Source organism: Trachinotus anak, unplaced genomic scaffold (assembly GCF_046630095.1).
Source record: "Trachinotus anak isolate AG129_WGS33_773 ecotype Australia unplaced genomic scaffold, CSIRO_AGI_Tana_v1 ptg000024l, whole genome shotgun sequence".
Taxonomy (NCBI): domain Eukaryota; kingdom Metazoa; phylum Chordata; class Actinopteri; order Carangiformes; family Carangidae; genus Trachinotus; species Trachinotus anak.
The window spans coordinates 10,887,927-10,908,934 of NW_027273875.1; the positions used below are offsets into that span (position 1 = coordinate 10,887,927).

Sequence of the window (21,008 nt, forward strand, 5' to 3'; positions counted from 1 at the left end):
AAGAGTGTGTGCCGTCAAGAGAACCGCCTGTCGCTAACGTAAGGAATGTTGTAGTTCTGGTCGGGAAGTGCACAACTGCGCATGTCATAGAATTTACCCCAGTAGTAAACTAAACGAAACATTAAATGCTAAATTTACTGTATTATATATTCTGTATTCTGCATTAATTCTGTTTGCAGATACTCAGCTCTTATGATTATTCCAATGACATAAATCCGTGAAAAACTAAATCAAAACAAATTAAAATTATAAAATGAAATTTAAAAAAAATCATATACATAATATATCATATTAATTTATAATACTGTGTTGTTCTCTGAATTGTAAACTTAGGGACAAAAACTGCAGGCAGATGCTAAAGGGGACGAAAAAAAAACAGCTAAGCAAAACAAAGAATAAGTACCAAAGCTAAAGAGTAACAGGCATCATCCTCGGAGGGAACAAATTTCATTTTATTGGTCAAAGATTCAAAATCTGTCAAAAGTTTATAGATTGCATCATGGACAATACTGTAATAATGGAATATAATCTTGTGATATCAGTCAGGTATTTGAAAATAATCCAAATTACAGTACGTAACATTTTTAGGTGAATGTAAAACCAGTTCAACAGGAGTAACCACTAAACAACTGTCTGAATATGCGTTTACAGTATTATAACTCTTACATACCCACACACCAACATTAAACTTTTAACGCTAAACTATTTTTTCCAAAACTTTAGTAAATGCACCTAGTTGAAATGATACAAAAGGTTTAACAATTAAATTGCTGCTTTGATTGTAAAATAAATGTTAGACCATGTCTGAACAGAAAATGTGGTAAAAACACTGATGCTGAGTAAAATCATACATAAGATAACACGTTAGTCAAAATGAGTATGGCTTCAGTACACTTTAGAGTGTAGTTAAGTGAAGTAGTAAACACACTTTTTCACAGATATTCTCTTAGAAACAGGACCACTTTGTATCTGTTTATTAAAAAAAACAAAAAAAAAATTTTTCAGAACTTTCATCTTGATAACATCTTAATCAGGGCAAAACTGATCACTACACTGAGAGAAACCACCAGCAGCCCAGTGTAGTTATCCAATGTATCAATACACTCACATCAGCTAGGAAAGGTGAAATGCATCATCCAGTTGAAAATGTGGGAAATATGTTACAAAACACAAACTGATTTTTAAACCATAGCAATACCCAAATTCCTGGTTTCCAAGTACCAAAACAGTCTTTCAGATGCAAACTCAGTACAAACAAAAAGGCACTTTATGTTTCTGCAAAGTGACTGCTTGAGAAGATAATGCTTAAAATGATCTATTTCTTCATTCTAGTGTACAAACACTGACAAGTATATGAAAAAGAAAGTAAAAATATTCTCTCATAAAAGCTAACAAACAATACAAAACAATCCGCAGATGTAAAAGATTTATAAACAGTGTATTAGTATTAATAGTGCAGTATCACGATGTGTAGTCTGTCGGAATGCCTATTCTACAATGTGACATGCATAGTGTACATTAGCAACAATATATCGGACTGCTGCATTTAGGGTAAAGACAGTATCTGACATACACGTCAAAAGCATATAAATGTAAAGACATTCTGCAGCTTTCATGCTCAGGACAATCAGGAAGAGTACATGATGCCACCATATTTTAAAGGTAGACATATGGCAGTGTTATACAGCTGTATAACTTCTTCGATGGCCGTTAGTGAGGTGACCGCGTTTGTTAAATGTACAGCAAGGACAGAAACTGCCTGTGTTAGGACTGGATGTTCAGAGAGACACCTGTAGCGACTCTGCCAGATGGAGACTGAAATCTGTCTCGGGAGCGTTAAGGTAGTAAACTGTATTGCAGCATGTTAGATAGGCTTGCTTTGGTGTACAGACAATATTTCAACAGCATAGTCAAACGGTCTTGGTCAGTTTGTCCGTGCCACATTTCACTGTCCAGTGAAAAACCATATATCTAAGAATTAAGTGACTTTTAATTCATCACATAAACTGAAGCATTAAATGTTTCTTGAGGGGTTGAAAATTGTTATTTTTACCATTGCTAGTTAACATGGTTTACTCCTGAATAAAGTCACTGGAGTGTTTCAAAATGCATTGTCACAAAGATGAAAACAAGGCGTCAACATTATACAAAGATAGCGTTCCCCGTCTTCTTTCAAATAATGTCAACCATGATTGTGTTTGCGAGGAAAACAATCATTTTAAATGGCAAAGCAAAACTTCAACATTTTAGTTGCAGTTTAAAGTTTGATAACAGTTACACAGGAAGGTTTCTTTTATTTTAGCCTCTCTCATATCAGAAGTTGCACAAGTAGGATATTGCATCAGTTTTACTTTGCTAAGCAAGTCTCACCAAGCGGGTGACAGTCAAGTCCAGACCTGTGCATGGATGTCACTTGCACTGATAGTGCCAAATTGGAAGTTTAACTTTTGATATGATAGCTAACTGGACAACAACAGGAATAGCAGCATTGTACAGTACATTAATTAATTAGAATTAAAGTTTTTATCAAGATTAATTTTTTGTTTTTTTCCCCTAACTTCCTACATAGTTTAGTTGACTTGATTCTTTGGTTGGTGAAAATTAATTTAAGCTTCCCAATGAGCACTTGATACTGTGATGTGCTGTAAAATGTTCCTTTTGTCTTGTTATTCACTTATTATTATTTTACAAGTTTAGACCAAATTCACAATTTTCTGCTTTTACAAATAAAAATTATTTAGAAATGTGCGATGTACCACCTGCATATTCTTTACACGATGACCAGCTGGAAATATCAGTAAATATTAATCAAACTCTTAAATACATGTACTTACAGTAAACTTCCACAACACAGCCAATGAGCTCCCATACAGACTTTTTATGATCAGCAACACTTAACGTTTCTACCAGTACTTTTTTAAAGTGGCTTCACCCTTTCATGAGAACAAGGCACTGGCAGTTTAAAAAAGCAGAATAGTGGGAACACGCCCTCAGATCGTCCCCTAAAAGTGTTTGTCATGCTGACTGTAAAGAGTTTGTGCTAACTCTCACAGTTCTGAGCAGGATGATTAATGTTACAAGTCGGTATTTTGAGATGTTCTATGTGTTCAATCCCCAGGAAGAGTTAAAGTAAAAGAGGTAATGCAGTGGTTACGCTCATTTGAGGTTTAACGTTTTTGAGTAATAGCAGTAAAAGGTCAAAAAGGTCAAGAGATATCATACAGTCATCATCTGAGGATTTCTCTAAGGCTTGTCTCAGACTTATGAAGGAGGTCCATCATATGGTGATGAGAGAATATTTTCTGGACATTAGTAAGGCCATCTAATGAATAGCCACTTCAGTTTAACCTTGGAAGCATAGATGTTAATAGATCTTTGTTTTTCACATTTCTGCACTCCCTTAATATACACAACTTCAGAAGATAAATATTGTCACACACTTAGATCTCTCACTTGGTCCTTTGCATGTTCATATATTATCAAGTTAAACATCTCAAGCTCGTATCAAGTCTTTTCTTTAAATCTCAGTGTAAAATGTTCAGGTTTGGTCTTTGAGAGGAACGGGGGAGAGCCGATCAGTGAGTTTAACCCTGCTCCAGACTCTCCGTCACTTGCACAGCTGAGTACGTGGGTGCAGATGCCTGTCGGGTGAAGAAGGACGCAGCTCTTTTCGGCTTCAAGCGTTTGATTTCTTTTCCTGAAAGACAAAAATGGACAAACATAGAAACATTTCTCCAACTGAAGCTACTACAAAGGAGACTGTCTTGGCATAGAAGCAGCTCACTCTAGAGAGATTACACTGTAAGTAGGCTAGAGATGAAACAGTATAAAAAATTTCTGTCATGATTATAGTGATCAAAATTATCACAGTTATCAGTAATATCATGTTTCAGTATTGTTAAAATGTGCTGAAAATGTTCAGAAAGTAATAACACACAAACTAAAATCATTTCACCTAGTTTTATAATGGAAATTATAAAACAAATTGGCAGCACTTTTTGATTTGCATTTAAACATAATAACATTGATAACACATCTGCATCACAGATGAGGACAAGGGACCAGTAGCAGTGCTGGATTTGTCTGCTACATGCCCACTCTTTAAACAAGGGAATAGAAAATCTATTATTATTGTTGTTTTTTGTCCTATGACATCTTTCAGGGCCCATGGACACTGTAAACACACCTGTCACCTGACACCTGTTAAACCACAAACACTGAGGCTACACTGCGCTTGGGGATGAAAGAGCTGCAGCCCCGAAATAAATTTCAAAAACACACAATCACTGATCGAAGTGTCTCACACGGAGGCTCCAACACTGACAGGAGGACCAACCCGGGGATGAGACGCAACAGATGCATTTTACCATTTTGCACTGTGGCTAGCAGCTCACCGTTTCTCCTCTGCGGCTGTGTGTGTGCTCTGTGAAGATGTGACAGTTTTACCTCTGTATAAAAAAACACTTATACTCACAAATTGTAGTCTAATAAAGGTGTTAGAAGGATGAAAAATCTCCAGAGGAGCGCTGTCACTGCCTTCTGTATGTTTTGACTGACACAAAACAAACCCATTATGCTTGCCGCACATGCATCTGGGAGACTGTTGCTGATTGCCGTATAGTACCTGCAGTACCGCAAGTTACATAAACCACAGTAATCAACCATAGTTACAGTGATACTTAAAATAAAAATAGAAATACTAACCATCTGGCATTTTTACTGTGATTTAGTGTGAAACCAGTAACCGTTTCATCTCGAACTAAATGTAACCAGTACACTCACCATTGTCCACGTAGCTGATAGTGCTAAGGGAATGAACCCGACTGCACACAACACTGCTTTGCCTGTGCAGCATCCCACGACGTCCTCCACGTCCGTTCTTGTTGCTGCCATCTTGTCCAGAGGGCTGCTGAGACTGGCTCACCTCACCGTCTGTTTCAGCCGCAGCCCCTCCCTCCGACGCAGACTTCAGCTCCACACAGAACTCAATGAAGCCGCTCATTAGCTCCGCCTGGATCGAGGGAATAAAAAGACAAATTATTAAGTCTGATCCTTAGAAGGGTCATATTGCCAGCCTTGGATTAGGGCCTGGTGCGATTATTTATGGCTGCCTGTACCATTATGTAACATCTCTTCAGCATCTGTCTTTTTCAACCCAACAATCACTGAGAAAGGATGATAGAGATGAGAGATTATTTGACATTTTTCAGGTTTCAGCCTAAGTTTCAAGTCTTACACTCCTCTAAGGGCAAATGGGCTCAGCAGCTGCACCCAATCTTAAAGCTCTCCAAAACACCAGGTGCAGTGCACTCTCCAGAGACGGCTGAACGCTGAAAACATTTGAAGTGAGACACACACACACAAGAGAACTGCATCTGTCATCCTCTCCAGCTCCAAGATGATCTTAAATTGATGTTCAAAGTACAGCAGAGATGGTGGTGGTGTCAGCCAGATCAGGACAGGTGTGCCCCCCCACCCCCCAAAAAAAAACAAGCCAATCACCACAACACTCAACAGTTCTGAGGCAATCTAAACCACAGCACACCCCATCGTTTGTCAACCCCACTACACAGATGTGAATTCATGTACAGATGTTAAATACATTCATATCACGTGATTTGAGAATTGGATTTCATTTCACTAGTATCCTCTTACTTGTTTTGAGTAGATCTTTAGCAACTTGTTGACAGGAGTGCCGTCTTCCTCGCCATCAAATTCCAACCAAAGAATGTGTGAGTCCCCCTCCTCCTCCGGGTGGCTGTGGTCCCAGGAGAGCTCACTGAAACGCAGGCCAAGCAGTACATGCTGCAAGAAAACATGTTCAGGGAGAGAAATCTGGATAGCTGTATTTGCAGTGTCATCATACATACATACACACACACACACACACAATTAGTGAAATGGCATTATGTTAATGATTTACAGAGCTGTCAACCAAAAAACAAAATGCAGTGCTCACCTTCTCTTTGACATCCATCACATAAACTCCCTCCAGGCAGATCCCAATGTTGACAGCTTTGCGCTTTCCCCTTTGGAGGATCCCTTGCACTGGTTTGTCAATCTCCCCAGAGAAGAAAGCACACCTGTTTGTGCAGTTTATGTTGTTTGAAAAAAAGAGCATAATGTGATTCATGGTATGTCAGTTATTTGAGGTGTATTTATCACTGAATTTGAGTTTTAAAACCATCCTCTGTAGACAAACAGAGTATAAATGGTTCATTACACAAATTCTTACCCATAATATGGCAGAGTATGACATGTGTTGAGGTACTGGTGTAGGAGCTGTGTGGGCTCAGGAGGGTTTCCGGCAGATGTGCTGATCTTTCTGTACTCCTGCAGCAGGTTCTGCTCCAGCCCTGCCTGACGGCTCGACTTCCCTCTCAGAGTGGAGAGTAAACCTCCACTCCCCATGGCAACATGTGCAGGCAGAAAAGAGGACAGCTTCTTCTCTCTGTGGAGAGCAGGGAAGACAAGTTTGTATTACACATTTAGTGCATCTTATCTGTGTAAATCTGGGTTTAATATTATATTTAATTCACAATTCATTTGCTGACATTTACTGCCTAATTTGTGTTTGTGTTTGCTTCTGTTGCTCTATCTTCATGATGGACAGGATATGCATCAATGCACTGTACTGTCTCCTGCTACTGTGCTGTGTCACTATGACTTTGCTGTGATGTATTTTAAGAGGAAAGCCACAGGCCAAAACGTATTGGTCTCAAAATAAAGTGTTGCTCAAGTTTTGACCTCCTCCCCTCAATTACCACCACTCACGTCCTGACATCAAAAAATCCTTAAGTGGGACAGCCTCTGTTCTTCAGTGTCATAAAGACATCAACTAATGATTACCTGGAGATGCTCTAAAAAGAGCTTCTGGTTTAATTTGATACAATGAATGATTCAATATGTAGATACCGAGATCATCTAATCTGGCTCTATTTCAAACATTAAACATTTCTGTGTACAGGATAAAGGATAGGTGCCTCTTCTCATTTCATCTATTTTATTATGATCAATGGTCAAATAGAAAAATAAAGAAAACAAGACAATCTTTGGACTTTAGGGATTAAGCACTAATGTTTGTTTTGATGCAGCACAGACCTCAAATTGTGTTTCTGTTTAATATCTATTAAACTCCAAACAAAGCAATGACTGACACAAACTAAGACATTATTAAAACACTGTAAGCAAACAAATGAGATTTCCTCAAACATATCTATGCAGTCATGTGTTACTAGTATCTGTAAGCAGCCTGTAATCTGTGTCGTGAGTACCTAAAATAAGAACAATGACTACACTCCTTTATTATCTCTGTATTATACATACAGCGTTTCATCGGCTTTATCAAGTGCAAACTGTATAATTCACATTCCCTTTAATCACAATCAAGTTTCAAAAGGCTTTACAGAGAAAAAAAGAAACACAATCTCACGATCATCCCTCTCCAATCAAAAATGTCATTTTGTGCCTTCCTGCACTTGGCACAAACTGAGCAATTGAAAATTGCTGCAGTGGCACAATGAGTATTATCAACACAAGACAAAATTAAAGCCTCTTCAAACTAAAGAATCACTGCTGACCTTTTCCACAATGCCTGTTGATTTTCATCAAATTGCAGTGTTTTGTTGTTGATTGTGCCGAAGCACTCGAAACTCCTAAATCAACAAGCTGCCCTTTAAAATATGTGGGTTTAGGGACAAGAGTTTGGTTGTGCTTTTTACTGTGTCAGTGTGTTTTCTAGAACACTGAGCTGCAGCGAGGCGTCCTCTCACCATTTGATAAAATCAGCAGAGACACAGACTTGCACCTTTACATCTTCATTTTCTAAAAGGGTGAACTACAACCAAGTCAACTGTGAACTTCACAAAATGTTCAGTTAAGCGAGTAATGGAGCCAAAAGAACAGAAAGTCAAGTAAGATCATGTGTTGACAGAACAGTCAAGTACAATTATTTCCATCATGCAAAGTGATGATTATCTTACCAGAAAATGGCAGACTTTCAAATTCATATCAGTGTATGAACAGATAGTTACACCACAGTAACAAAGTTCAAATCATGGGTTTACTGCCAACTTTAGATATATTCAGCGGTTTATTTCAAAATAGGCTGATTTATTAAAAGAAATAGTTTCGACATATGGGAAATATGCTTATTCCTTTTCTTGTAGAAAATTATCGATACCTCTCTAACTGTTAAATAGGAAGCTACAGCCAGCACCTTGTTGGCTTAGCATACATGGGAAACAGCTAGCCTAGCCATCTACTGTTTAATCTGTACCAAAACTGAAGTGAAAATCAATAAGTTCTGGTCTTATCACAGGTTATGTACTAGTCTCTCTCTTGGATGGGAACTTAATGGTCACAGGGTTTCAACACTTCAGTAATAACTAGTGAGCTATTCTAAAGCACAACTATTTCTCTGAAATTATGCCCATTATTAAATCTGCACAGACTAGGAAAGTTCATTGTGCTGGTAGGTAGATTTTGTTACCTTTGGAGAGAGCCAGACTAATTGTTTTCATTTGTTCCAGTCTTTATGCTAAGCTAAGCTAACTGTCATTTCCAGGCTGTAGCCTCAGATGAAGTGGTATTGATCTTCACATCTTACTCTTGGCGAGAAAGTGAAGAGTCAACAGAGTCAATGTGATCATCTTATAGGAAACAAAAATACAAAAGGCAAGAACATCCAGAATTTTGCCATGAATTGTTTTTAACCAACCTTTCAAGCTTACCTTATAGTGGAAGTAAACTGTTGGCTGTCCAGACCAGTTCCCTCATCCATAGCAAAAGACAAGGCTCCAAGACCCATCCAATGCTCGGGATCGCAGGGGTATCGACCTGTGAGGATGTTGCTCCTGGCCTCCTCATACAGAAGTTTCAGCACTCCTTCATCATCAATCTGCTCAGGAGATTATCAAGATATTATTAACAGTTATCAGGACAATCAGCCCAGAGTTAGTCTGAGCCCAAAAGCTTTGAAAAGAAAAATAACTTTTCTTTTTGATTTCACTTGAATTTTTTTTTTTTAGTGTTTACAATTTGTTTATTATAATTTGCTGCCCTGCATGAAGCACCTTATAACTTTGAGTTTTGAAAAGTTCTCTATAGATAAAAACAAAACAAAACAAAACATAATGACAACTGCAGTCTAATGACTTTCAGACATTAATCAAATATCTTCATTAACACCCACTGAGCATTTAGAAAGAAATGGACTGTTCGTACAAAGTGATGGATAACAGTGTCTTCATAATTCACTTGTGAATGTTTTTGTGGAGAATTAGCATTAAAAGTACCTGCAGCTCTTTAGATTTAGGAAAGAACACGTTCCGTCTATATTGGAGAAATGGCTCATCTGAGGAAAAAGAGGAGGACAGTGATGCATTAGGGTTAGGAGAAATTCAGCCTCATCACTCAGAGTGGAGGAGTGAGGGTATAGAGACAAACACTGCAGTAGATGTGGGGGTAACATCAAATCTACCACTCAAGCCCCCTCCAGCCCACTCTGCTCTGGCTCACAGTCCTGTTCTGTGGGTGGTATCCCTACCTACTCCACAAAAACACATAACAGCGTCTAAATGATTATGCAATGCATTCGTGATTCTTCTTGTTTTAATAGTGTAAGCTGTCACTGTGTCACCAGTTCTTTGATATCACTGGACAAAAAGCACACAATAATGTGGGCTGTTCTACTTTGACTGGCAAAGTAATGAGAAAAAACACCAGACTTGCACTTCAACCTAACACTTACTCAACAACCAACAATTGTACTTAGTGAAAATGAAATCTCAGTTCAGTCTTATCTCAGTTTACTTAAGAGAAAGTTGTATCCTTTCTTCATCCATACTATACTATAGAGTGTACTGTATAACCCACTGCAACACACTGTATTATAAAAGTCGCACCCTTGAGTACAATGTGAAAAGGAATTGTAAGTATGCATTACAATTTCTCATAAACACAAAATGATCATGAATCATAAATGTTTATGATCATACACTGTAATGCTTTATGATGGCATGACATTTTAATAGCTTGAAGATTTGTAGCACCTGTAATAATGCATTATGCATGCATTGGAATGGATCATGCATCTATAACACATCACAGGGATAAGATTTATTTGATCTAAGATTTAGGGTTACAACCAAAGATTAATTTCATTTCCAATTTAATATGCAAATTATTTCCCTGAATAACCATAATAAACTGTCAAAACAAGGCTTAACACGTCCATCACAATTTCCTAAAGCTCATGTTTACATCATCAAATTGCTTGTGGAGTCTGACTATCAAACTATTCACAATGCAGTAACTTTAATCTCCACTCTCTTTTTCTCAGTGGTTTCTCTTGATGCAGTTGGATTTTCTACATGTTCCCGCCTTTTCTTTTCCTGTTCAGTTACAGGTGTTTATTGCTTATTGTGCCAACTACATCCTTTCCTCCTTAGTTATTCCAAACAAACCTGACAGCACATTTATCCTTCATTTACCCTGAGTAAGCTACTAAGCACAAACAATTTATAATAAGTAAGCTACAAATCCAGAGGGAACAGCTGCCGAAAAAAGAAACAGGCTGCGTTCGGCATACGCAGAAACACACTGTGTCTGCACACAAGAAACCAGGTTAGTGAGGAAAGACAGGCTGTTGGGTCTTGGAAGCCTCTCTGTTTTCTCCTCATCCTGTCATAAACGTTGGAGGAACATCCAGATCTTTGCAATGTGTCTGTGGTTCCACATTTTCTCCTCTTAATTATGATGGTTCTGACACTGCACCATGGTACATTTAATGCCTTCAATATTGTTTTAGATCCCTCTCCTGATACTGATACTAGATCTCACAGTTTCTTTCTCATTGTTTTGCAGACCATGGCCTCCTGGCTGAATACAACCCCAATTAGTCAAATCTTAAAAGAACAGCTGCCTTTAGTCTCGGTTTAATGAGAATCCCTTTCACTATACGATATACTTTTTACCTACTGGCATTATTGTTGAACACAGCGTCTTTTTTTTCCTCTGGGTTTGTGTTTGTATAAAGGTCACATTGAAGATGGAAAAGAAACATTTATGTTGCTGTTATTTCTGTCTTTACATTTTTTAAATCTGTAGATGCAGATCTGTAGATAAGCTGGTTACTACCATATTTTTGAACCAAAGCTAATTATATATATATATATATATATATATATATATATATATATTACATGTTTTTATATGATTTATGTACCTTCTTTTCCTTCTTAGAGGTAGTTTTTTAATTGCAGCAAAGTGAGAGAGAGTCAGAGACCCTTACTTTATTTTATTATTATGATATTATTTTTTACAAAGAACATACTGTTTAGCTGTTGCTATGAAGTTCTTCATTTCAGTGTCATGTTTACTCTGACTGTAATTTAAGATATCTCAATACTCTTTCCCAGTCCTGAGTCACTGTCATACCTCGATTAAAGCTTTAAAAACATTGGTTATTTATTACTGCATGTAAACACAGCAACAGAGAGACCGAACTCTCACCTTGTGAAATGTCTTCCTCAGACGCCTCGGTGAAGCGATACAGCAGATCCTGCCACTGCCGACACAGTTTATATGGTTGATGCCTCACCTTTAACTGCAATTCTGAGGAGTATGGAGGAAATAAAATGTAATACAGAGATGTGTCTGTTTCCCTGCTCTGATTCTTGTGCTGTATTTCATATATATCTAGTCCTTATCATTTGGGCCCAGGCATGTAGACACATATTCCGCCTGACATCCATGTCATGATGAAAAGAAATCATACATTATGTAATATTTGATAGCCAATTTTAAAGAAAGATATACACATATACACATCAGCATTCTCATAACGTCAATGTTTTCCTATTATTTGAGCAGATGAAGGGTTTCAGTATTTATGAGTGAAAAGTGTGTGGCGGAAAAAGTTCTTACCGAGCAGAGGAGAACACAACCAGAAGGCAAAAGCATCCTGTGCAGACTCGGGAATATGGAGAGCCTCACGAACACTGCGGCCCAGCTCCTGCACAGTGACACTGCCGAGCCCTTCTACAGTTAAGTGGACTGCACTGTCACCAAAGAGGTATATCAGCACATCTTGAGCTGTGTGAACAAGCACATATATACAAATTTAAACAAAAAAATAACATTATACAAAGAAATAAGCCAAACAACACACTGAAATTAAAACTTTCTGTGAATAGAGGGGTGATTTTATCCTCAGCAGATTATATTATTTTCTGCACCATACCACGGGATAGAGTTGCAGAAGAAGCAACACTTCCTCTTTGCGAGTGGTCATCTGATGAATCTGGAGGAAAACTGCAGTCATCTCCTTCCATCTCTAATCTGAAACACAATGACCAAACTCAAAATCTCTCACAATATATACACAGCGCCCTGCAGCATCAATGTCCAAATATATATATATATATATATATATATATATATATCCAAGGTATCTGTGTACTGCTGGCCAACCAGAGTGGTCAGCCAAGGGGTGTATGCTCATGTGGTGCTCATACTAGCATAGTTATATGTAATATTTTTGCTTTGGTGCTGTATACCTTTGAAAAAAGACTTAGTAATGTCTTCAAAGATGACTAGACTAATATTTGCAACATGAATTGGTGGACCTCTCTCAGTGACGCACGCCACTTCATCCATTTCCTTTAGTCATGTTTCAAGAAACAAGTAATAAGGCAAATTTAGCCCCTGTTTCAGGATGTGCCAGTGCCACCATGTGGTATTAGACTGGAAAAGACCCTGTACAATCAGAACATCCCGATCGACAACTGTTGACCTCACCCTGTTGAACCGAATCGATCGCCTGGTCCAAACATTACACTGATACTCAGCCCCATTCATATAGTGTTTATGAATTTATAGGCTTAGAGCACCGACACTGCAGTCTCGACAACATTACAGAGAGATGGTAAATACAGAGGTATCACGGCAACAGCCCGAGGGCAGCCAGTATACCCAAGGTTAGCTAGCCACCCAAAAATGACTGGATTGTCCCATAAAAGCTTTAACAATGGCTGAAATATTCCAGGGAACAACTCAACGCCACTGAACTTCATTTCGTTAGCATTAGCTAAGTTAGCTTGACGCCACTGGAAACGACCGCGCTAGCTATTGACGCACTGACATTACTACGATACTTTCCGACCTATTCAGTCAACCTGTCTCGTCTGTTAGCTAACTTTTGGTGTTTTATCCTGTGGTCTCAAACAGCTAGTTAATGGCAAGTGATGGAACAAATCGTCTCTGTTGTCCACCTACCTGCCAGGTGCCGTAAAATTTCCTCCACTCGCTGCTTATGCTGGATAGGAGCCCGCTACTTTTGTAAATACTGTAGCTACATACAATAGCTGATCAGCGATTTGCTGGTATTTCCCTGGCTAGCCAGCTGTCTAAAACTAGCTTTCCGGGCAGCTGCGAGAGCGACGGACGAACGACTCGTTTGTTGTGAACCAGTCTTCAGTGGGTGTGACAGTCACTCTGCAATATTAGAAACACCTCAGTAACTAAAGTACCCTTAAATGAAGTAGATATTAAAATAGCTAAGAGCAAATATTTCAAGGTATTTGTCAGGAATTTCCTTCAGAGCGCCAAAGTGACAGACATTATACATTTTTAAACGATTTTACAGCGGACCGGTTCAAACTTGATGTTTTTTTCCATTACCCGAGGTGGGCGAAGGCCCACCCCTACTCTGCCTCTGATTGGCTTACCTTGATATTCTGCCCTAATTATAACCAATCATCACCCTCCTTGTTTAAACATAATCGTGTACTGGCCAATCAGAGGAAGAATAGGGGCGGGTCATCGTCCACCTCGGGTGGGACAACAATAAAGCGGTGCAAAAAGCTACGATCCCGAGAATGAGTTCAACCTCCAGAGAGCGCGTCGTTGTCCCGTCATGTGATCGTCGGGTAGTCCCAGCTGTAATGATGCCGGAAGCTGATTAATTTGTTTATCTCCTCGACTTTGTAACACATTCAGTCACAAACAATGGTTTGCTGCCAAATTTAAACCACATTGTCCCGCAGCTGGTCAAAATACCACATAACTCTAATGCATCGAGTTGGGTCCGTGCATGAGGTGTAATTCTTCTGCCTTGCTGTAAACTACAGCCTAAAGATGCTCATCAACAAATCTCTGGCACAGCCTCATCAAAAACTTTAACCTTTGCAAAAATAATATTTGTGCATGGTCCTGACCGACAGGCGGTCTGATGTTGCACAATTTGTGTTACTGTATCACTGTAGTGATCAACAGGTTTATAACCTCACACCATGTGCAAGTTTGAGCCATCAGTTTCCATGAAGTGTGATGAATGACTTAAATCATTATATACATTATAATCAATTTATGTGACGTAGATATTAGACATCTAGTGGTGAGTAAGAACATAGACGCTAAAAAACAAACAAACAAGCAAAATAAGGCAGACTCTACCAGTTCTGATCATGTTTCCATATCCAGCCAGGTTCCTTTGCAATTCATCCTAATATGTTAATGTCTTGTTGTTTGCAGTCAGAGTTGGTCTGCTTAGGCCCAGAAAATCACTCAATACACAGCTGTGTTTTTGAAGGGGCTTTTAATAAAGCTTTTCAAATGGGCTGACATTACAAATACATTCCAGAGATGAACCAAATGTTTTTTTCTGGTGATTAAGAGAGTGTAGAATTCTTTCATATTTAATGAACCGCCCTGGGGAAAATTAAGGGGGAAATGCATTAGTGCGTTCAGTTATCTTTCTTTTTTGTGACTAATTCAGAAACTCTCCCCATCAAAGGTCCAGCGAGCCCCTACATCTCAAACTCTTCACAGTGTATCTGCATTTGAAAAGTTAAATCTCAATTTGATCAATGTCAATATTGTTCTTATTACTATTTTCAGTGTTCAGACTTTTATAAGCAGACAAAGCCTTTGCATAGTTCACTCTGCATCTTACATCCACCTGACGCAGGTGTCTAACTGCAAGGGCAGCAGGCTGTGTATTAACAAATGGGATTAACAGCTTTAACAAAGGTGAGACAACAGAGGACACACTTGAGGGCTTTCACTGCATTACTGACATCGATTCATCAGTCTTCTTAATCCTATTCCTTTCACTTGCACGGAGTATCTTGGAGCAAGCATTATGGAGGGAGACATGAAGTATTTTAATGTTTGCATGTATTGTATTTACATTAAAAAAAGATAGAATAAGTGACTCCACTCCATGAGACAATTGGTAACTTCAAACTTTAACAAGTCATGTTACATTATGTCATAGTCCTGTTGCGCAGCAGAGCATTGTGCCTCATGTCTCTCTACAGTCAGCTTTACATCCTTGTTTTTGTAGGACCAAAAAACATTTTTTGACTCATGCCTCATGAATTACTGTTTACCCAGTGATTGATTGATGATTGTTTTATTGCTTTTGACTCAGACAATTATTGTAAGAATGAAATTGTGTATTTGTGGAACTGTTAACAAATATAACAATGGAGGGTTCGTCATTCATGTAAATGATGAAAAAAATAAAACAGAAATAATAAAAAATAAAGCAAGTAAAGTATTTGAGCATAATATTCATTTTCAGGAGTACCAACAAGTATCTCAAAAATGGTAGAAATCGTGGGTTTACAATAACTTCTGTGGGTATCTTCTCTGGTATTATACAGTATCTGGTTTACAGAGAAAGTATCAGTTCAACACATGAAATTTAAATGGGCAAATACAGTGATATAGTCAATACTGGCTTTATGTGTGATGGTCATCTGACAATAAAAAATACTATCCCTAAATCTGTGAAATTCATAGAAATCTGTGTTTCCTGTTCTCTTCTCCAATTTAAATAATCATTCATTGGTTGCCCTCGCTGTGTAAAAATTATTTACATGTGTGTACATCATGTGTTGATTAGGTGGGAGTTGGGCTGGTCCCTGCTGCTGCAGGGGTGCCCTCCTCCACCTGGTTTGTAAGCAGGAAGAACGCCATCACAGGGCCGATATACTCCATGACGGTTTCTTTCACGCTTCTCTCCAGCAGGTAACCTTCTGTCTCGATTTCTGCGTTTTCCTCCCCTGCCACTGCCTCCATTGCGGTCTGCAGGAACCGCAAGCTTACCAGCACAGAACACTGGGAAGGAGGAAGGTGGAGAAAAGTGGAGCAAGTTAGATGTAGAGCAGCATCCATAGTGAATCATTAAGGGTTCACGAGGACTAGCAAACAGAAGTGGTGACTGATGGATGCTTCGTATATTGTAACACATAAAATGAATAAGGGATCAGTTAATATTCTCACTGATGACATGTTTGAATCATACAGCTGCAGGAATTGCATTCTTGACACATTACATAATGTTAAATATATTATATTAAGTTATACATATTATAGTTTTATAACCTCTTTGCAGTTGTACCAATCCCCAAAAAACAATTTCATGCCTTGATCAACAACCAAATACAAAGCGCATCTTGTACCACCAGCCCTGCCTGAAGTCATTGTGGGACACTGTAAATCTCCTCTCAGTATTACCTGTAAGAGGAAGACTGACAGCACTCCAGCCCCAATGGTGTTCATCAGACCCATGTAGTAGTGGACCAGGGCCTCTCTGCAGCCTCGGAGGTAGATGTTGAGCTCCTCGGTCTGGTATTCATAGTTATAGTGAGCTGAGTTGTTGGTGAGCTGATACTGGATGCATGGCCGTGGAGAGCTGGGGTTGCAGCAGCTGAACGGGACACCATCTAACAAGTAACGGCCATCAACGTTGCTCTTGATGCGGCTGAGGAAACAAAGGTAATATGTGTGTCAGATTTTTAACCTGTAAACACAGCACTGTTACTAGATGTTCTTCTTTTTCCATATATATTCAGTGATGTGAAACCCACTCCTGACATTTTTCCAACTTACTCTTTCACTTCCTTAGAGCTGAAATCAAGGTAGCGGTTGCTGATCCACTGGACCTCAAACCAGTCCCTGAAGTCATTGTTTCCACAGCACTGAAACTCCATCTGCAGGCGGTCGATGTTCTGTTTCTGGAAGCAGCGGCCTGGGGTGTCCGTGTCCTTATAGAAGCGGATGCCGTTCCTCAAGCCAACCTTCAGAGAAGACTCCAGACTGCCCTTCATTGCATAGCTCATGATGACAGCCAGCAGCATGAGGACAGTGAAGAAACAAGAGACGGCAAAGTAGGGCTTCAATAAGGTCTTCCAGCGAGGGAATCGCCCAGCGTCCAGGGCATCTTGACAGATCTTTGAAGCAAAGTAGTTGATACCCAAGGAGGCCAGACCAACTATCATGAGGGTATTGGGGACAACATGTATGTCTGTGTTATCCATCACCTGTAAATATGTGACACAGTAATGTAATCAATACAAGTTCCATTTGTTTGAGATGGAAAAACACATGAGAATGTATCTTGTTTATGAAGTATGCTGCATTGGCAGCTGACCAAAGGAGTGTGTTTGCCAAAAATTATCTGAAAGTTCAAAATTCATATATTTTTTTGGTAATTTATTATTTTTCTATGGTTGCAATTTTAAATAGAAATGGAAATGTAATGTTCTGTGGGTTTGTCAACAATGTTTGACCATACAGTATGTGTGTTGATGAACCCTCAAAGGTTCAAAAGTTGTTGTTTTTTTTTTTTTTAATAAAATAAAATAAAATCCCTTAATTTATTTGTGGAAGAATTCCTAAATGTGCATATAATCATTTTCATCATCAGTATTATAGTCAGTCACAAATACTCATAATTACAAGTATCTCAGTCTAATCCGTCATTGAGCACTCCACCTACACTCACTGAGAAGAGTGAAAAACAAGCACATAAACCAAATGATGCAGTTGTGTCTGTTCCCTGTTAAATTTGCTATTACACTGTGACATTAGAGTACATGAGACTCTTTTTAAGTTCTGGCTCCTCTGTTATTTGAGGAACTGAAAAAGATAACATGGACTATGTTGGCCTATATACCCAGCAGGAAATGGGTGAGCTCCCTAAACAGGATGTGCTGCGTCCTCTACTTTTAAAGTCTGTTTTGGAAAACTAAGCATATTTCACTGATCTTTGCAAAAGTCTGGAAATTCAAATTCAGAGCAGCTGACGGTTGAAGTGGTTGATTTGCGTTAAAAGAAAATAGAAAGCACACATTCTTTCACATTTTTTGGTGTAGGTGATTTTAGTGTTTGCAAGTGCTAACAGAGTTTGTTTTATAGATATCTTACATTCAGTAACATCGATGAAATTGATTTTACTGTGATGCAAAACGATGTAAACTACAATGTAATAAACATTTTGGCATCATATAATAACACTTTTGTAAACCTCATAAATTCTGTAGTTTAGTTATTTGTTGCATATGCCTTTCATATTTTTTCCATGTGTCATTTTTCATTTTTTCATCTGCTCTTTTTTTATTTTTTATTTTCCTATTCATTATGTGTACATATCCATTTAGACTTTTGTTTTGTTTTTTTTACAGCCATTAAAGTGTGTAAACAGAATACATTCATAACCTCAGCTATCAAAGGATTTAACCATCAAATCGGACCAGGGCTCTTCTCCTCACAAACGTTCTCAACAATGATATTTTGACACTTATGATATTTGAAACAGAGCAAAGGACTGTAACAGCTTAGCAGTCACAGCAAAGATGATGTCTTTAAGGTTGGATTAAACTATGCAAACTATTTCAAGAAAATCATCCAAATAAGATAAAAACTATGTTGTTTTGTTAATAATGTAAAGTTGTGATGACAGCCTTCAATAGTGTGGATTAGCATGATTAAGACTGACAGAGCCTGGTTTATTACATGTTGAGTCAGGATCTAAAGTGGGTCACAGGTGTATATCTCTCATTGGTCTCCACTTAACAAAGATATTCCTTTGACAGTATCAGATGTATCCTTTAAAGAAACTTGGTCCCATTTTTCTCACAAAAGGACAGGCTCAGATGACATTTGTCAGGTGTAGTTGGTGTCATTTATATGAATCAGTAATTAATGTGTAATCACTTACTTACTTACTCACTTAATCACTGTTTTCCCTGAATGTATATGTTTACTGGTGAGTTTAGCATATGAACACAGTTGAACCACACATTCACATTCAATATATAGTTGCTGTTACACTGAGAAATATCATTACATGTCGCCCATTTGTTCTATTTCATTATAATTGAACAGTTGCAATTATTGGTAATTCAAATGTAAAAAAAAGAAATCAACAACTGGTAAGCTTTGGAAATATGTACTAAACTCCAAAATCCAAGCATTTCAATTTCAAAAAGTACCTCTGCCCTCCTGCGTAGCTCCGTCTTAAGGATGCACCCCAGGGTGAAGGTTATGGCCCCGGCCACTGTGGCAAACCAGGAGAGGAGCCACAGTCCCTGGGCCAGCTTCACCCTTTTTTCAAAGGGGAACTTCATCTTCATCACCACCATGGTTGCAGAGAAGGAGTCTGAGTGTTACCGGGGGAATAGGGGAAGGAGAGCGGCGAGGCAACGAGGGACGATGCTGTGTTTAGTCTGTGAGGGAGGAGCAAAGGTGAGAGGCAGGACTCCAAAGACTCAGAGATGAAGATGACAAAACTAAAGTACAACACTGAATTTGGAAAATAGACTAGTAGCAACAGTGCAAACACAATTAAAAACACAGTGATAATAACTTAGTGAGAAAAAAACATCAAGAGAAATTAGCACAAAATCCTTGGAGAATAAAGTTTTAAAACTTTACATCCTAACTGGTGCGTCTCCAACTGCACAGATGTCAGGGCATCAAAATTCACCTTATTTGTCTCCCCAGAACGTGCTGAAAAAAGTCCAGTTACCTCCACCGACTACTATGTACCATCCAGTGTGCCACACAGTGGATTTGGCACACTGGATTTGGCAAACCTGGATGCCGGGAGATTCTTACCTCTAATGCCTACCTATCCTATTAAACTGGTCTGTGAATTCAGGCCATTGTCAGCTCAGCACCCATCACTCACACTGAGGGACATGGATGACAAACCAAATTGAACCTGACAGGGAGATGGATGTTATCATCACGCATTAACTGTGTAGCACATATCCTCATGACACAACATCAGTTGCACTCATTAACTAGAATAAAAAGTGAGATTAAAAGACCATTAGACAAGGAGGCATCTATTTTAATCAATAAAGAATTCCAATAAATATCAGAATAATTTATTTTCAAACTTTAATTTGTTTCCCATTTCGGCTTCTTATAATTATGAGAGACAGAGATGCAGACAGAGATGTGTGGTGGCAGAGAGAATAAGTGTTGATTATCATATAATACCCATGAGGAGCTCAGGGGGATAAATATAACTCTCTCTTCAGTCCATGCTGATCTAAGGCTGGGCTGTCTGCAGAGGGATCCATCATTTCAAAATTTGAAATGATTTATCCTGAATCCCAGCTGAGCTGAAAGCAGTGCTCTCACTCACCAGTGAGGGGTCAGTGACGGTGGTGATTCAGCAGAGTCACTTCATAGAGTCATAGATATAGATTTGTTTGTACATGTTTTGAGCACCTCTAACTGTGAGGTCATTCCAAATCCCTGCCTGTCCCTGGTCTACATGGTAGGCTACTTCTAGACGACAATCATTACATGTGATCTAAATGTTCTGAATAAGTAGCAAAATTACATTGTTGTTACATTCTGTAGTTGTGGATTTGTACAATTTTTAATACAGTCAATTCACAAACAGGCCTAAAATACTACAGCCATGCTAATGGCTAAGATGCTGATGCTTAGCAGGTACAATGTTGACCATGTTCACCATCTTAGTTTAGCGTGTGAACTTGCTAACATTTGTTAATTAACAACAGGAAAAGTAAGCTGAGGCCTATTATGTCATTAGTTTTGTAGTTACGTGGTTATAAACAACAAATTAAAAATTTGCCCTGTTGCTGGATGAGATGTTTAGGGTTTAGATCATCAAAGTTATTACAGTTCATCCCGAGGGGGGCATGAATGTCATTTCATGGTGATCTAATCCTTTT

General features: G+C 38.6%; 2 protein-coding genes across 4 annotated transcripts; both read right to left on the reverse strand.

Moving 5' to 3' along the window:
- Positions 1 to 431: 431 nt before the first annotated feature.
- Positions 432 to 13,463, reverse strand: frmd8 (FERM domain containing 8). 2 transcript variants are annotated; one of them, XR_011684879.1, is made up of 12 exons: positions 13,279 to 13,420; positions 12,245 to 12,342; positions 11,929 to 12,096; positions 11,515 to 11,616; positions 9,297 to 9,355; positions 8,733 to 8,899; positions 6,236 to 6,451; positions 5,960 to 6,083; positions 5,656 to 5,805; positions 4,783 to 5,011; positions 4,475 to 4,624; positions 3,558 to 3,697 (listed from the first exon to the last, which is right to left on the reverse strand). XR_011684879.1 is itself a non-coding variant. In XM_071460826.1 (11 exons), the coding sequence occupies exons 2-11, from the start codon at positions 12,333 to 12,335 to the stop codon at positions 3,585 to 3,587; spliced, it is 1,419 nt and encodes a 472-aa protein (XP_071316927.1). In that variant the 5' UTR covers positions 12,336 to 12,342; positions 13,279 to 13,463; the 3' UTR covers positions 432 to 3,584. The 2 variants fall into 2 exon arrangements, 1 of the variants encoding a protein (XP_071316927.1); XM_071460826.1 differs by lacking the exon at positions 4,475 to 4,624 and having other exon boundaries at positions 432 to 3,697; positions 13,279 to 13,463.
- A 1,119-nt stretch (positions 13,464 to 14,582) lies between these two features.
- Positions 14,583 to 19,919, reverse strand: rom1a (retinal outer segment membrane protein 1a). Of its 2 annotated transcripts, none has more exons than XM_071460857.1 (5): positions 19,781 to 19,919; positions 19,287 to 19,520; positions 16,903 to 17,333; positions 16,528 to 16,774; positions 14,583 to 16,128 (listed from the first exon to the last, which is right to left on the reverse strand). In XM_071460857.1, the coding sequence occupies exons 2-5, from the start codon at positions 19,434 to 19,436 to the stop codon at positions 15,910 to 15,912; spliced, it is 1,047 nt and encodes a 348-aa protein (XP_071316958.1). In that variant the 5' UTR covers positions 19,437 to 19,520; positions 19,781 to 19,919; the 3' UTR covers positions 14,583 to 15,909. The 2 variants fall into 2 exon arrangements, with proteins under 2 accessions (XP_071316958.1, XP_071316959.1); XM_071460858.1 differs by having other exon boundaries at positions 19,729 to 19,861.
- Between the last annotated feature and the right edge of the window lie 1,089 nt (positions 19,920 to 21,008).

Bases quoted from the DNA above. Each gene is read 5' to 3' on its own strand.
- frmd8 (XM_071460826.1), bottom strand. From the start codon at position 12,335: ATGGAAGGAGATGACTGCAGTTTTCCTCCAGATTCATCAGATGACCAC. The intron at 9,356-11,514 runs GTGAGAGTTCGG...CTTTTTCCTCAG, and splicing joins TGAGGAAGACATTTCACAAG to ATGAGCCATTTCTCCAATAT. The intron at 5,012-5,655 runs GTAAGAGGATAC...CCCTCGATCCAG, and splicing joins TAAAGATCTACTCAAAACAA to GCGGAGCTAATGAGCGGCTT.
- rom1a (XM_071460857.1), bottom strand. From the start codon at position 19,436: ATGGTGGTGATGAAGATGAAGTTCCCCTTTGAAAAAAGGGTGAAGCTG. The intron at 17,334-19,286 runs GTACTTTTTGAA...ACATATTTACAG, and splicing joins AGCTACGCAGGAGGGCAGAG to GTGATGGATAACACAGACAT. The intron at 16,775-16,902 runs GTAAGTTGGAAA...TTGTTTCCTCAG, and splicing joins AGCTCTAAGGAAGTGAAAGA to CCGCATCAAGAGCAACGTTG.